Genomic DNA, 14,887 nt, shown 5'->3' on the forward strand with positions numbered 1-14,887 from the left:
TGCAAGTATTTTATCTTGGTTTTGGGAAGAAGGGAGACCAGGAGGGTAAGAAAAGGAGGTTTGAGATTTGGGCCCCTAAAGGAATTGTGCCCCTTTTTGCTATATTAACACAACACCGTGTTATGTTTGGAAAAGAGGCTGGGAAAATCAGCAGAAACAGAAAAAAAGGGTTCATCTGGACAGTGCTCCTTTTGTGGCTGTAGAATTTCAGAGTACATCTCAACATGCGCTCTGCTGTGCTGTTTTGGTGTAGGACACTCATGCAGTACTAGACTGTCTCAGCATCCTAGTCTGATAAGAGAAAGAGAAAGATTTGGGGTCATGCAGTGGGCATGTGGGAGAGGCAAGACACGAGCTCAGATGCTCTGCTGAACCACAGTTCTCCTCCTTCCCAGGGAAAAAGCCCATGAGCACAGGGGGAGGTTTTAGGCATCTCTCTGGAGCTATACAGCAGGTTCTGTTCCCTTGTAAGATCAATAGGGTTTAGAGTATTCTTTTCAGGACTTGATCGTTTTCATCACTTGTGAGCCTCACAGTTTGGAGGTGGAGAGTCCCCATTAAGATCCAATCAGCCAGTTCAAGACCTGGTTTATCTTGCAGAGGTGGTGTTGCATGATGGTAAAAAGACACCTGAGGTGTGTCAACCAAGCAGCGGAGATGGAAGATTGTGGCTCCTCCTGCTCCAGGTGTGGAACTGACTTTGCAAGCACAGAGTATTTCTGAGTAGGTACAAGGGCAGGCCTGATTTTGCAGGGGTGAGGAGAACAGACTGGGGTTAGGTCTGAAATCATCCCACCAAACTTGGCATCCAAGCAGGGTGTCTATGGTAGGACTGGTGTCAACCTGGGCTCCTCTATGAGACAGAAGATACGGTCATCCTCTGAAGTCCAGCTAACACGTGACTAACCCCTGGGGGAGCCTACCTCTCTCCATCACTAAAACAAGAGAGGGAAGGTACCTGTGCTCCTATGATGTGTTTTCAACATGACCCTTTGCCTTCACAGACTCTGACACTCTCTGATCTCAAGCCGAAGCGGGGACCAGTGTCAGGTGGCACCCAGGTGACAATTACAGGCAACAACCTCAATGCAGGCAGCAATGTCATCGTGACATTTGGACGACAACCCTGCCTCTTCTACAGGTACAGATGAGTCCTTCCTACTGTGCATGCTTGAGTCTAAAAGACGTGAGCAATTATAGTCAAGAGACTTCTTCTGCAGCCCAGACACCCTGTCCCTCAAGCGCCTCTTTTGCCTGTGGCCACATCTATTCAGCAATGGGACTTTTTTATTCTGCACCATGTGCAACCTTACTGTGCATGTTTTGGGGTGGGAGAATAGGATTTATTTCATTGTTTTGATTGTTTTTTGATGTGCTTTTTTCTATGGCTCCTTGTCAAATTTCACTACAATTCTCCATAGTCTTATGCTATGCTACTTTCTCTGGGAGTACGTCGTTTAAAAGATTCATTTTCATGTCCCGGCTTTAGCAGAGGCAACAAAGAAAATCTGACAATATCAGTTCTAAGTATTAAAACACCTCCCTTTTATCCCAGAATAGTCCTGTAGTGCTAAGAAATGGATGATTTGCAACATTTCAGCTCTGGGTTGGCTCTTGTTCAATTGCAGTTCAGAGAGGCTTAATGTCAGCGTTACCTGCTGAATGTTCCCTGATCCCTGTGAGAATGAGCCTGAATCCTATTCCCAGGGGCTCCCACAGCTCAAAACTACCCAGCACAACACATTTTGCTGCCAATATCGGTGGAGGCTGAAGATGAAGTTGGCACATTTCTCCCAGCATGTCCTTAGCAGAAGAAGGGCTCATTCACAGGAGGCCTGGGACCACTGTCTTGGGGCAATGCCCTTCCCTCTCCTGGCTGTGGGGATCCTGTTTAGCTGCCTGTCATGATTGTAGCGTGATTCAGCATCTATAATTGAGGAGGGTGAAGTCACAGCTTGTGATTTAAAAGGCCAAGTGGGAACCACAGCTGCTTGGAGATGCTTACTGAAGAGACTGAGAAGTTTTAGGAGGGATTGAGCATGGTCTTTCAGGGGAATTTGGAGAGCACCTGGAGGGTGCAGTCAGTGAAGGTGAGTGCCATGCTGCAAGGGAAGGATGCACCCTGCTTTATGCTTTGTAGGGGTATAAGATGAGGCTGCAATACAAATCACAGGACTGGGGAGACTGAGGGTGTTTGGAGCCTGGATTTTTGTCTCTTTATGGAAGGTAAGGGCCACTGCAAAATTCAGACCTGGAGCTGGTTTTGAGCCCTGCCCAAAAGGAAAGGTTTATGCAGAATCCTCTTTTAGTATAAACATAAAATGCTTCCCACTATATTAGCACCTTCCATGCAAAGGTCCCAGGCACGCTGCAAATTGCACTTAAACAAGGTTTACAGTCCTAATGCAAAGTAAGCTTTATTATCCCAGACTGGAAAGCTGAGCTGCAAACACCCCTTTTATGAGCTGCTATTGCATGTGTCTCCAGGCAGGAAGGAAACATCCATCAAGTATTTAATCACACAGAAATAATTCTGGAGAGAGGTCTGTTTTGCACTTCCCTTGGGGTTCAGTTTTTACTCCGAAACCTGAGAAATGATGGCTCTTGTGGTTTTACTTAAACTAGTGAAAAGGCCATGTCACTTCCTCAGATAAATGTGTCACACGATTCACAGCATATTCCTGCAGCAGTGCATTTCAGCACTTCACAGTGCATAGGTTAAGAACACAGGACATAAGAGTAAGTAGCTGGGCTCTTTTTGGCACCATTGGTTTGCTGCTGGTAGCACCTGGTTTATATGTACTTGCTTCTGCTCACAGGAGATCCACCAAGCACATTGTCTGTAACACCACTGCCTCAGATGAAGGCTTTGAGAAGGTGAAGGTTTCCGTGAGAGTGGACAAGGCCAAGATACATCAAGAGTTGCAGTATGAATATGTAGAGGATCCAACCATCCTGAGGATCGAGCCTGAGTGGAGCATCTTCAGGTAAGCAATTAAGGTGTTCACTAAGAAATGGATTTTTGCAGAGCTACTTCCCAGAGCCCAAGAACCACAAGAGCTGGTGGGCTTGCCTCCTTGGAAGACCTAACAGGCCAGCATTGTGCATTCACTGTAACACCTTGGATGCTCAATGCGTGTCTGAGCTCATGTGTACCGCTGGGACAAAATTTCCACAGTCTAGTGAGGAAAGGACAGGAGCAGGGTCCTTTCTTGAAACAAACTTTGCATGGTCCAAGTCTAAATGATCCTGCACACCGTCTTCATTAGCAGAGCAAAGCTTCCTGGCTTAATGCAGCAATATCCAACTACTGATGCTCACCAGAAGCTTGACTTGGAGACTTCATGCTTTAATTACAAAGGCAGGTGCAGCAGGTCTTCAACCTAGCGTTGAAGCTTTCTCCCTCTTTACTGCAGCCTGGGGTTTATCACCATGATGCTCCCTGTCTGAGTAATATTACAGACAACTGGGGCTGGTAAAACTACGCAGTTGTATCCCTAAAAGCTGCAATTCCTACTTTTTCTGGTCATGACTGTGTTTTTTTGGGCCCTATTGGGCTGGTCCACAGCTTCACGTGGCAGCAAGACCAGTCTCTTAAACCCAGGCATAAATGTAATAACTGTGCTTAGAGAAGTGAATCTCCCTTGGGTTTGAAAGGAGCAATTCCCACCTTTCTCACAGCCTTCATGTACTTGCTGGCTTAGGACGAAGCATTTTTTGGCTGTCATACCCAGAAGCCCCAGGGCTGTCTCCAGACATGAAACACAAAGGGAGCCTTGGTCCCTGCCCTATCAAAACATCCTTCCTCCTCATTAGGCATCCGTTTTTCTCTTCACCCCATTGATGTTACTTTGGTGAATTCAGAGGGTTCACGTGAAGGTGTCTGAGAGGAGCATTTGCCCTGGTTGTGGAAAGCATCAAAATGATACCCAAATGCTCTCAGAAGCCTGCAGAAATAGCCTCGGGGAGAGAGAAATTGATCATTAAATGCACTGGTATTTCCTTGAAAAGATACAAAATAAGAAATCTTAGTCTCCCCTCATTCATCCACAGCAGCTCTCTGCTCCCCTGTCAAACCAGACTGGCTGGAGTATCTGGGGATTAGGAGCAGGGCTTGTAAATCCCCCCAGTTCAGCTCCCATCCAGAAGATGTTTTCACAAATCAATTAGTGCCTTTAATTACCGTGAGGGAATTTACCGATTTAGCCGGATTGAATTTTTGCACACTGGGCTTGAAGCTTTAGTGTCTAGATTTTCCATTTGGGGTTTTTATTTTCAGTCAGAGTTCAGGTTATCAGTGAAAAGAGAAATCGCTTTACTCCCTTCCTTATTAAAGTGAATTCAGTGCCGGTTAAATGGTGAAAGATTGACAGCCCAGGAGAGTGAATTCCCCTATTATCTCCAGGGAAGTTGCAGCACAGGGACCTTCCTCTGCCTGGCCTCAAGTCTGGCTGGGAGGTGAGAGGAGAAGTTCTCCAGAGCCCATTTCTCCCTGGTTTCTCTGCTGAAGCTGCCAGCAACAGATGAAAAAAACACCAAGGAGATGCTTCAGGCATGTTGGCAAAGCTTTGCCCAGCCCAGGGGTGCAGTCTCTGCATCCCGTTGCTTGCTGCTTTGGATCTCCTGTCCCACCTCCCAGCAAAAAGGAAATTAAGAAGAGGTGCTCGTTTAGTGGGTGCCAGCTTACTTGCAGGGTGTGTAGCTGCTAGGATGGGTGACTGGGACTCTACCTGTCTCATTTAGGTACAACCTCTAACCTTTGCGCTCTTTGGTATCTCTGAAATATGAGCAGCAGCAGCAGGAGGTGCCTAATTTTAACCAGACCTACCCACCTCCACTGTCATCCTCTTTCTTTTGCACTTTTGAATCACTCCAAAGAGGCATAACCTTGGAGGAGGGTGCAGAGAGAGAAGATGCAGTATCCAGGATTACCACTGTGGTTCAAGTCGTTTGGGACAGTTTTAAGCACTGTAACTGTTAGCGCTGGAGCTCCGTCCAGCAGGTCACGATGGAGACAAGCATTAGAGTAAGGCCTCCACACAGAGGTGAATGAAAGTGCAGCCAACTCCAGTCCTGAGAATCAAGCAAGAAATAAGTTAGTCAAGACACGTGGGTCTGGAGATAGACTGAGGAGGCTATTCCTCAGTATATTTGTTATGCGGTATGATTCATTACAGCAAATCCACTGTTCTTCTCTGATTCATCACTCCTGGCTGTGGGGCTAAGCTGTTTTGAGAGATAGATGATTGCAACTAAACCAGCTTTGCAAAATTAGTCAATGAGTGTACGGAGCCTGGCTTAAAACCTCAAATGCCATTTTCCAAGAAAATAAAGAAAAGATTACCACTAATTTACTCCCACAGCCAAAAAAAGAAAAGAGTCACACTGGGCTGGCAGGTAACTAGAATTTTATGAGGCTCCATTGATGTTTTTGATCTGGGTTTGATTTGAGTTATGTTCAGCAATTAATCTGAGTCTGCAGACAGAAAATTATGCTCAGAACTTTTGGGACAATAAGGAGTTAAATTAAGAAAGGTCATAGCCTTGGCACCTCCCTTATTTTGCTGGGCAGCAGCATGTCTCTGGGCTCTGATCTGACCTGGGCGAGAAGTGGCCGTGACCGGGTATTCACCTGCAGACAGAAAAGGTGATGGCTGGTGGTTTTCACGCAAAAGCAAGCAACAGTTGCATTTGCTTGAGTTGCACGCCAGAGAAGGTTTGGGGGTGATTTCGTGTCTTCAGCAAACACAACTGCCTTGGCTTTTTTTTCAGAGAAAAGGCCCCTCTCTGATCTGGTGCTGTGGCTGTGCTTAATAACTGTGGTCTGAGCCTGCAAGCTCAGTTTCCAAACCAAATACAGAATTTTTAACACATCGGTTTAAAACTGTGTGCACAGACTTGGTTGATTAAATAAAAGGATTTATGTATGTATACACACACTCATATATCTGTACATATACGCACACATTTGATACGTCTGGAACATGTAAAAATCTCAGCTGAGTAAAGATACAAAATCCCTTCTAGTTTGAATCGGCAGAGATTAATAATAATAATAAATAATAACAAAAATTATAAAGGCCCACAGCCAAAGATCCAAAAGAACCAGGACAGTGGAGAAAGAGCAACCTGGTTTATACACTTCTCTTCTGGTTTCTGGCAAGCAAGCTCTCCCTGGGTCTTGTCAGGAATACTTAATGTGAAGTTGAATTTTGGGGAGAGGGTATTTTTTCTGTAAGGCAGGGAGGGGCAGCTCTCTTGTAAGTGGATGTGTGACTTCAGAAGAGATGCCTTGTGCGTTCAAGAGAACTCAGCCATCCAAAGGGATCTTACAGAAATGGCAAAATGCCCCATAAAATTTCCCGTTAGAAATTTCCCATCACAGCTGATGGTTTCAGAGAGCAAGAACATGAGGTACTCTGCAAAACTCAAGGTCAAATATTGTCCTAACTGTGGATCAGTCTGTACTGATATCGCTTCTATGAAAGACCATAAGGAACCTCTCAGAGAAGTGTCACAGGAGCACAGGCTGAAAGATATGGTTGTGACAATGACCTTTGGCAGAGCTCATGGCTCATGACTTCAACTGTACAGGCTTCTTGGACACATAGGCTATGTTTAAACTAGTAAGTACTTAATCCAGGTCTATTCTTTGGTCCTGAAGCCAGCGAGCATGCGTAGCCCTCATCCATACCACCAATGATCTTTCCTCCTTTAAAGGCTGTTTAGCTTCATCTATCCTGCTACTTGGGAGTGCTCCCTGGCTCTTGCTATCCCTCGAACCATGACCAGGCATCTCCTGGGCTATTGTTAACAGCTTATCAGCATCTATGGCCACCAGCCAGTGTTTGAGCTGGTGTCCCGGCCATTTGGTTTATCAGTGTGGGCATAACTAGAGGGGCTGAAGCTCACTGAAACCTGACAGCTATACTGCTGAGCAGAGATGTATATTTGCATTCATTCCTACCTGCCCCATCTGATTAATAAAGCAAGATAAATGAGGAAGATGGAAAACAAAAGTCAGAACTGGGGGAGATCTGTTGGCCAACACAGGCTTCTTCCTCACAGTGTGTTTATTATCTGGTGTTTTCTCATTTATAATGCGCTTGTTTCACCTTTCATGTATGCGTAGGTTTACCTGGAGACAGGAAAGGGATTCTGAGCTTTCTTTTCCCAATCCCACTGATTTCCGCATGGCCTCCCCTCCCATTCTCAGCAGACTGCTCCAGGAAATAAACTACAGCCTGGACAGTTTCCAAGGGGAGTTACAGAGGCAGGTGCTGAAACTAAGAGCACCCCTCACCCTGGGAAACCCTCAGAGATGGGGCTGTCCGTTGATGACATATCCTCCTCCTGCCCTGGCTGTGTGAGCCCTGACACCTGAAGGTTTTGCTTTCTTGGATAACTCTTACCCCTTCAGCCCTTGCATCACGTTGCCTCCACCACAGCGCTGCAAATGCAGAGTTCACCCTGGTACAGCAATGCTCTTTTGATCTGAGAAGGCCAAAGCTGCCTATGGTGAACCTTTCCCCTCAACACGGCATTCAAAGTCAACCCACGCATCATCTCCGTTGCAGTTTCCTTCCTCCCTCCCCTCTGCTCCCCAAAGTCCCACAAACAGCACTGCTGGCTGCAGCTGGAAGAGGCAAGGGAAAGAAAAGAAGGGTGTTTCTGAAAGCTGTTTCCTTCTGGTGACAATGACTGCAGGGAATGAGAAGGGCTCCGTCTACATCTCCCCATCTTAAGTTGCACTAAGAGAGATGGTAGGAAAGCGAGAAAATCTACCAAATGCAAGGACGTGGCTCATACGAATCGGCTTTCTCAGGAAATCAGTCCTTGCCCGAGCAAAGGGACAACATGACTGAAAATCTCTATTTCGTCAAATGCTGTATCCCTTCCTTAAAAGTGATGTAGGACATATAGTCTGTGGACTATGCTGAAGAGCCCCTGTTAAATTTCCTGCTCTTCTTCTCATTACTGAAGCTTCTGATTGCTGAGTCCTAAAAATGAAAAACATCCAGATGCTGCTTGATGTGACGGTTTTAGCAAGCATGTGGTTTTACTTCTTTCTGCCCTTATGAATGAATGAAATGCTTTGTTTTGTTTTTCCTTCCCTTCCTCTGGGACTGTGAGATGTGGTCAGACACTTTGCAGTCAACATTTAGGACTATACATCACCCATTGCTGGTGCATTTGGTCCTGATATCTGTTAGCTGGGTTCATGCTCTTCTTTCATTTCTTCTCTAGCGGCAACACACCCATTGCAGTGTGGGGAACTCACCTAGACCTGATCCAAAACCCTCAGATCCGGGCAAAGCACGGTGGAAAGGAACACGTCAACGTGAGTATGGCTGCGGAGCTGGGGATCAGTCACAGGAGGGGACATGTCCAGGGTGGTGATAGGGGCTGGCTAACACCTCTGGAGATTGAAATCTCCTATTTCATCCAGAAAAGAGGGCATGACTTGCTTTCAGAAAGATTACCCGTCCTCTCTCCATGAAGGAGCACTGGACATGAACAGAGAGAGATGTCATGAAGGGTTGTTCAGCTCCTGGTCTCTGCTGAGCCTGTTTCTTCTGTTGGCTCAAGGATACCTGTTGTCTCTCTTGGCCCATGTATAACCTGTGTTATTTATCAGCCATGCCTGTGCATAAGTAGACCCAAATTCAGGTTATCAGCTGAGCGTGCTGGAATCAGAAGGGGATGTGAATAATACTCTTTGGTACAACTGTGTCCACTCCCTGGACTATTCAGGATCCTGTAAGAGTGTATCCAGGTTTAACCAGCTAAATTTACAGCCTAATTCAGCTCTCAGTGACCACTGAGGAAACAGAAGCAGCTCAGGCCTAATTCAGCTCTCAGTGACCACTGAGGAAACAGAAGCAGCTCAGGCCAGCAGAGCCAAGGTCTGGGAGGAAAATTCACTCAGAAGGAGCCGGTTACCAGTAGCTGCTGAGCAGCTCCAGATAGAGGAGTAAAATGTATAAGTTTAGAACCTCCAATTAGTAAACTCAGGAGCAGGCAGCATCTGTTGGTACCTCCAGTAGGTTGGAGGATGGGGTCATGCAACAGCATCTGAAAAGGTGTTGGTTGTGTATGGACACTTCCCTGGACCAAGTGTGAAAGAGCATCCCAGAAGAAGAGGCTCCAAAAGTAAAAAAAACAGAGGGACTAATTGGGGTAGGGGTAGAAAGTCCAGATGCTCTGCATTTCTCAGGTTTTAAGATTAATTCTTGGGCATTCCACCCAAGGTTCTCAATGCACTTTGCAGACATTCAAATTGTCTACTGCCACATGAACAGTCATGAAACTGTAGTAGATCCAAAAAGAAAATACAGGAATATGGGGTAGATTCATTTGCATCTACAGTTCACAAATTGAGAGACCTGCATCTTGGTCTTACCCCAGCTCTGACATGAACTAATATCTCCCTGCACAAAGCCAAATCCAAAGCAATTTTGTCACCTCTCACACATCCCCAAATTCAGGAAATATCTGTTGAGATTGGTTTCTATGTCTGATGTGAATCTTGACTGGCAATCTTCCAGTCCCTCATGAACTCCGGGAAAACCCTGGTCCAACTGATTATGCGTATTCATAGGTATGTTTTGGTAATATGTTCTATTTCCTGGTTCAGCCAAACACTTGGCTATCTTTTCTGCAGAATTAGAAACCTACATGGCTTCATCTTATTCTTCCAGCAGACTCCAGCTCTTGCCTGACACAGTGTTCTCAAACAATCATGCCATTGTACAGATGATGAAGCCTATTCATCATCTCACACGTGCTCATGTAGAACTGCGCATCAGTTTTGTGCTGGGAAGTACTCCGGTACCTTTTCTTCCCTGTAAGAACTGTTACAGCAAAAAATATCTGACTTATTTTGCACTATGAAACTGGCTGGTCCAAGTCACTTACCTCTCTATTGATTTGAGCCAAAACAATATTAATGCTTGAGCTATGCTAGCTGTGATAATGAGCGTGCTCTCAATGCTGGAGGTATCAGACTAGTTTGGAGAAGATTCTCATATCAAGCACAGCTGGGATCCCATGGAGCTGGTACTGTTTTCCCACAGAGCCTGTTGGTTCCTGGTGAGACCAGGATGCATTGTGCTAGCAACCACGGTGTAGAAAGATGAAGGCTCAGATCCTGAAGGACAACCAGAAATCCGATTCCTGGTTGTTTAAAATGGGAGTCAGGATAAAAGGCCTTTCACAATCTATTACCCATTTCTCAAATATGCAAAAGAAGCAGGTCTTTGGCAGGGCTGGAAGCCAGCTTCAGGGTCTGTTGAGACCTATCCCACTGTCTTCACCACTCCAGCTTCCTGGGCTTCGTTTCAGGTAACCTGATGTTCAAACAGGAATCCCTCGCACAACTAAACATGCACTGGACGTACACTTTTAGAGTGATCCCCAGAGTGTGAGAGTTAATTGCAGGGTGGTAGTGAGGCTTTGGCTAGTCTCTGTTGTACAAAAAAATGAAGAACTTTCTATTTCCAGAAGGAAATGAGGTTAGGGGAAGATGGGAATACTGGCAGCCCCGGAGGCTGAGCTCCCTCAGGAAAGAGTCACAGGATGCCCAATTGCAGTGCAAACTGCTCCACACACCTGTGCTGGAAAAGTTTTCCTAATCCCTTCCCAGCCTCGCTTGTCTGATGGATATGGGTATGTTTTGAAGCAGTGGAGCAGCAGTCTGGCTCACAATAACCGAGGAGGTCTGCTCCTCCCTGTCCTCTGGCAGTAGGTAGGCTAGCATTTCACTGGGAGGTATCTGCCCACCAGGAGGGCTGGGGGCATTTTCCATAAACACTCCTTGTGTTGGGTTTCTTTCTCCAGAACTGCGAGGTGCAGAACAGCACGGAGATGACCTGCCAGGCTCCAGCGCTGGCTGTTGACCCCAATCACCAGTCTGAGCTCGCTGAGCGTCCAGAGGAGTTTGGCTTCATTCTTGACAACGTGCAGTCCCTGCTGATTCTCAACAAAACCAACTTCACCTACTACCCAAACCCAATCTTTGAGGTTTTCAATCCCTCAGGGATCCTGGAGCTGAAGCCGGGCAGTCCCATCATACTGAAGGTGAGTTGGAGACTAAGGCCTAGATGAGGAAGGACAAACACATGCTGCCTATTGCCTTTCTGTGTCTGCCAGCACCCCATGAATCACATTGGCATCCGATTGCATCCCAGAGATTTTCCCACTCATCGCACCTACCATACCGCATCATATCAGAGTCACCATCTGCAAACACGAATCACTGCTCAGCATCTGCCAATACCCATAACTAAAAAATATAAACTCCTGCTGCAGCTACCTGTCTACTGCCTAAATTTGCACCCACAGCTGTTCACCAGAGAAGAACATTTTCTACCACTGCAACAGGGCTGGCAATTAAATCCCCAAGTCTATTTCTTTCTTGAGTTTTCAAGACCTTCCTCTCAACCCTGGTTAAATCCTATCCTAGTCCTTTGTCATTTCTGTAATCTGGACAGCAATAGAGAGAAGAAATTTTATGATTGAACATTTCTATATCAGCACTTGTACATGGTGCATATGCAAAGGAATGATTGTGCCTGCAGAATACCTTCTTGCATGTTTGGAAAGGGGTCTGTCTTACTTGCCTGACTACGTTTTGTGAGGGCCTGTCTGTGCAAGACTTATATGCAATGTTCCTCCTTTAATTCCAGACAGAGAGGAGCGGGACAGCCTGTTTTGACTGATTACAGTTTGTAGCCATCCATGCTGTCCTCTGCATGACTTTCTAAATTGTCTTTTCCTCTCTGTGTTAGCAAATGGTGAACCACAAATGTCAAGTGCAATGTTAACACTTGTGTCATAGGAACAAACTAGAGATGGAAGGCAAACTCTTTCCTGATGTTTTTTTTTTTCTGGGGGGGTGATATTCCTTTCTATCCAGGGCAAGAACCTGATCCCACCAGTGGCAGGAGGAAATGCCAAGCTGAACTACACCGTTTTGGTTGGTGAGAAGCCCTGTGCAGTGACCGTATCAGATGTGCAGCTACTGTGTGAGTCCCCAAACCTCATTGGACGGCACAAGGTGATGGTAAGCGGTGCCTGAACCTCATCAGCCTTTCTTCCTTGGGTGGGTTGGGAGGGCACACCAATGCTGAAGAGCTGGCAGAGATCTCCCTGGAGTTCGTATCACCATTTACCTTCTGTAGATCCCATAAACATCAGGGAGCCTTCTTGATATAATATCCCCATCAAGAGTAACTTGGAGAAGTAGAGGAGCAGAAGAGTAACCTGGAGATCTTTATGGGGGGTGAGAAACCTTTTATTATCAAAACCCTTTGGGGAAGTTTGCCTCACTTTTGTTTTTGTATGGAGTGTTTGAACCCTAGATGCTCATGTGAGTTCATATAAGTAACATATTCCCTAAATGACATACTTTGTTAAATTCATCACAGTGTCCAGCAATTACTAACATGATGGTGGCTAAAATTTGCCTTTATGTAGGAGAAAAAACAAATGCAGGATATGGACTCTAGTGCGACTGGACTTTGAGGTTTTGACATCTATACAACTTAGTATACTCCTGCATATCCTTCCTGGAACCTGTGAAAAATGGACCTAGTGATTACATCAGAGGGAGCTTCTCCTTCTCTCACCATTGATTTATTCACTCCTTTACTTTTCTCTCAGTAATTTGCATTCCTCAATGCTGTTGCTTGATAAACAGCACATCAGCAAACTCATCTGAGATGTACCAAGCTGTGGGTGGAAACACAACAAAAGCTAAACAACTGACATCAGACACAGAGATGATCAATGTTTCTCATTCCTTGTGATCAACTTTTTTCCACCTCTCTGTTGCCCTCCCAAAGCTGTATCTGTCACATATTCATTTATTTCAATGCAGTGAGACTCAGAGAGGTTGATGAAGACACACTGCATGGCTCTTTAAAAAGAGTTTTCTAGGGACTTTTAGAAAATAAAGAGTTTATGGTGACCATTTTGGGTCTCATTTGTGACTGGTGCTGGGAGACCTCGTACTGGCTATGTAACTTCTCTGTGCCAAAGTTTGTCATCTGGAAAATAGAGGTAATAATCCTTTTCAGCCATGCAAATACACCGTCACACTCGATTCATTGTAAAGCACATTAAGACACTCCAATAGGAGCAGTAATGAAGTGAGAGATTTTCTCTGTGTGAATACGAAAGCTTTTGAACAAGGCAATATATGTTCCCTGTCATTTTCATGAATATAATTAAACATATGGTTAGTCAGAGATGGACAAAGCCAATCCTAGAAAGAGAAAACTCAAAGTCAGGTGAGCAATAATCAACCCCTGGGGATCAGGAAGGATGAACATCTGGTCAGGTCTTACTAATTGGGAAGAGTCCCCTGCTCCTGCAGCTTGGGATAGCTTAAGTGAAGCCACAGAGAAAAAAATAATCCCTTTTTGAAGATGCTGATCAAACAAGAGATGCTGCTGGAAATGTGGGAAGATGATCGCATTGAAGCCTGTTAATGAGCACCAGCATTAGGGGTAAGTTACAGATTTCTTGTTCAACTGCCAACACTGAGGCAACCCTTTGACAGCATCTGGGCTGGGAACCAAATACAGAAGGTCACCTGTGATGGAGGCCAGTGCTCAAGGATGGACTTTGCATCTGGAACTTACCAGGGGGACAGCTGGGCTGGGAAATGCCTCCTCCAGCATGGCAGAGCATCTCTGTTGCTCGGGTTGGTACAAAATGTATCCCCATGTTTCACATGAATGTCACTTTGATGGTCAGGATAATTGACAGGTAGCTCTCCCAGGTCCTCCTCCTGTTTCTGCCAAGGATTTACTGTGTGACCTTGAGTAAATTGCTGAACAAACCCTTTCTTGCAAAGTGAGGTGGCCTAGATCTGAGAGGGGACAATGGGACTGAATCAACCATTGCAACACTGAGATTATTTCTAAGGGAAGGAACAATGACAATGACACACATTGATGTCAACATGTTTTTGATCTCGTTCAGCTATCTTTTATACAATGACATAGTTAAATACTTGAAAAAACAGAAAAGAACTAAAAGGCCTGAGCAATGGTTAAAAAAGATTGACTAAAACTCAGAGGCAAGCTCTTTTCCAAGGAAAAGAAAGAGACATGAAGAAGATCCATGAGTAACTATGTTGGAGAAGGTCTGCAATGGAAAAGTGGAGTACATTTGAATGGCTGCTAGTATCTAATGTAGGCACTTACATATGGAAAGTCACACTGGACTCTTTGTATAGTGAATGGAGAGATGGTCAAATATAGCAATCAAAGTTTAGGGCACAATTCATTTCATCCTAAGGTAGACACCTACATTTGGCCAGGGCAAACTTGCACTAGGAAAGACACTACCACAGTCAAGTTTTGCACAACAGGAACTCCTGAACTGCTACAGGTGGCCCCTAAGACTTTGCTGGAGAAAACTGGGCTCTGCCATAGTGCCATTTAGAGCAAACTCATGATTAATAGACTTACCAGGTGGCCAAACTGTTGTTTGGTAATATGGAGGGCTCATGTTCAGTCTTCTGGAAGGTATAAATAGATTCCTTCAAAAACAGTCAGTGGCCCAAGAAATAAAGTAGGTCTATAACTACATATTTTTTTGTTTGTCTTTTAAATGCTCACAACAGTACTGCAGCCTTGCAGGCTTTCTTCTTCAAGGGACAGATTCCCTCAGATCACGGCAGTTTGATTTGTGGACTGTGAGACCTTCCCAGTGTTGAAACAACCTTTAGAGAGGAACGCACTAGGGCTAACTTTGTTAGACACCTACCTCTAGGAGTCTAGATCCCCTTATAGTTAATGGAGAGAAATGGGAACTTCCACTGAATAAAACATCTCATCCTAATGTCAAAGCAGTTGTCAAAAGCAGCTCACATAAA

The 14,887-nt window shown here is 45.3% G+C and overlaps 1 protein-coding gene across 1 annotated transcript in view; it reads left to right on the forward strand.

The window, feature by feature from the left end:
* The window catches only part of PLXNA4 (plexin A4), a 425,661-nt gene that overhangs the window by 359,067 nt on the left and 51,707 nt on the right, over positions 1-14,887 (forward strand). Inside the window, exons 14-18 of the mRNA XM_059815912.1 lie at positions 1,005-1,141; positions 2,820-2,987; positions 8,248-8,341; positions 10,840-11,079; positions 11,918-12,064. Of these exons, the coding sequence (XP_059671895.1) occupies positions 1,005-1,141; positions 2,820-2,987; positions 8,248-8,341; positions 10,840-11,079; positions 11,918-12,064 (786 nt within the window). The remainder of the gene's footprint in view (positions 1-1,004; positions 1,142-2,819; positions 2,988-8,247; positions 8,342-10,839; positions 11,080-11,917; positions 12,065-14,887) is intronic.

The sequence above is a fragment of the Gavia stellata genome, chromosome 4 (genome assembly GCF_030936135.1).
Source record: "Gavia stellata isolate bGavSte3 chromosome 4, bGavSte3.hap2, whole genome shotgun sequence".
NCBI lineage: Eukaryota > Metazoa > Chordata > Aves > Gaviiformes > Gaviidae > Gavia > Gavia stellata.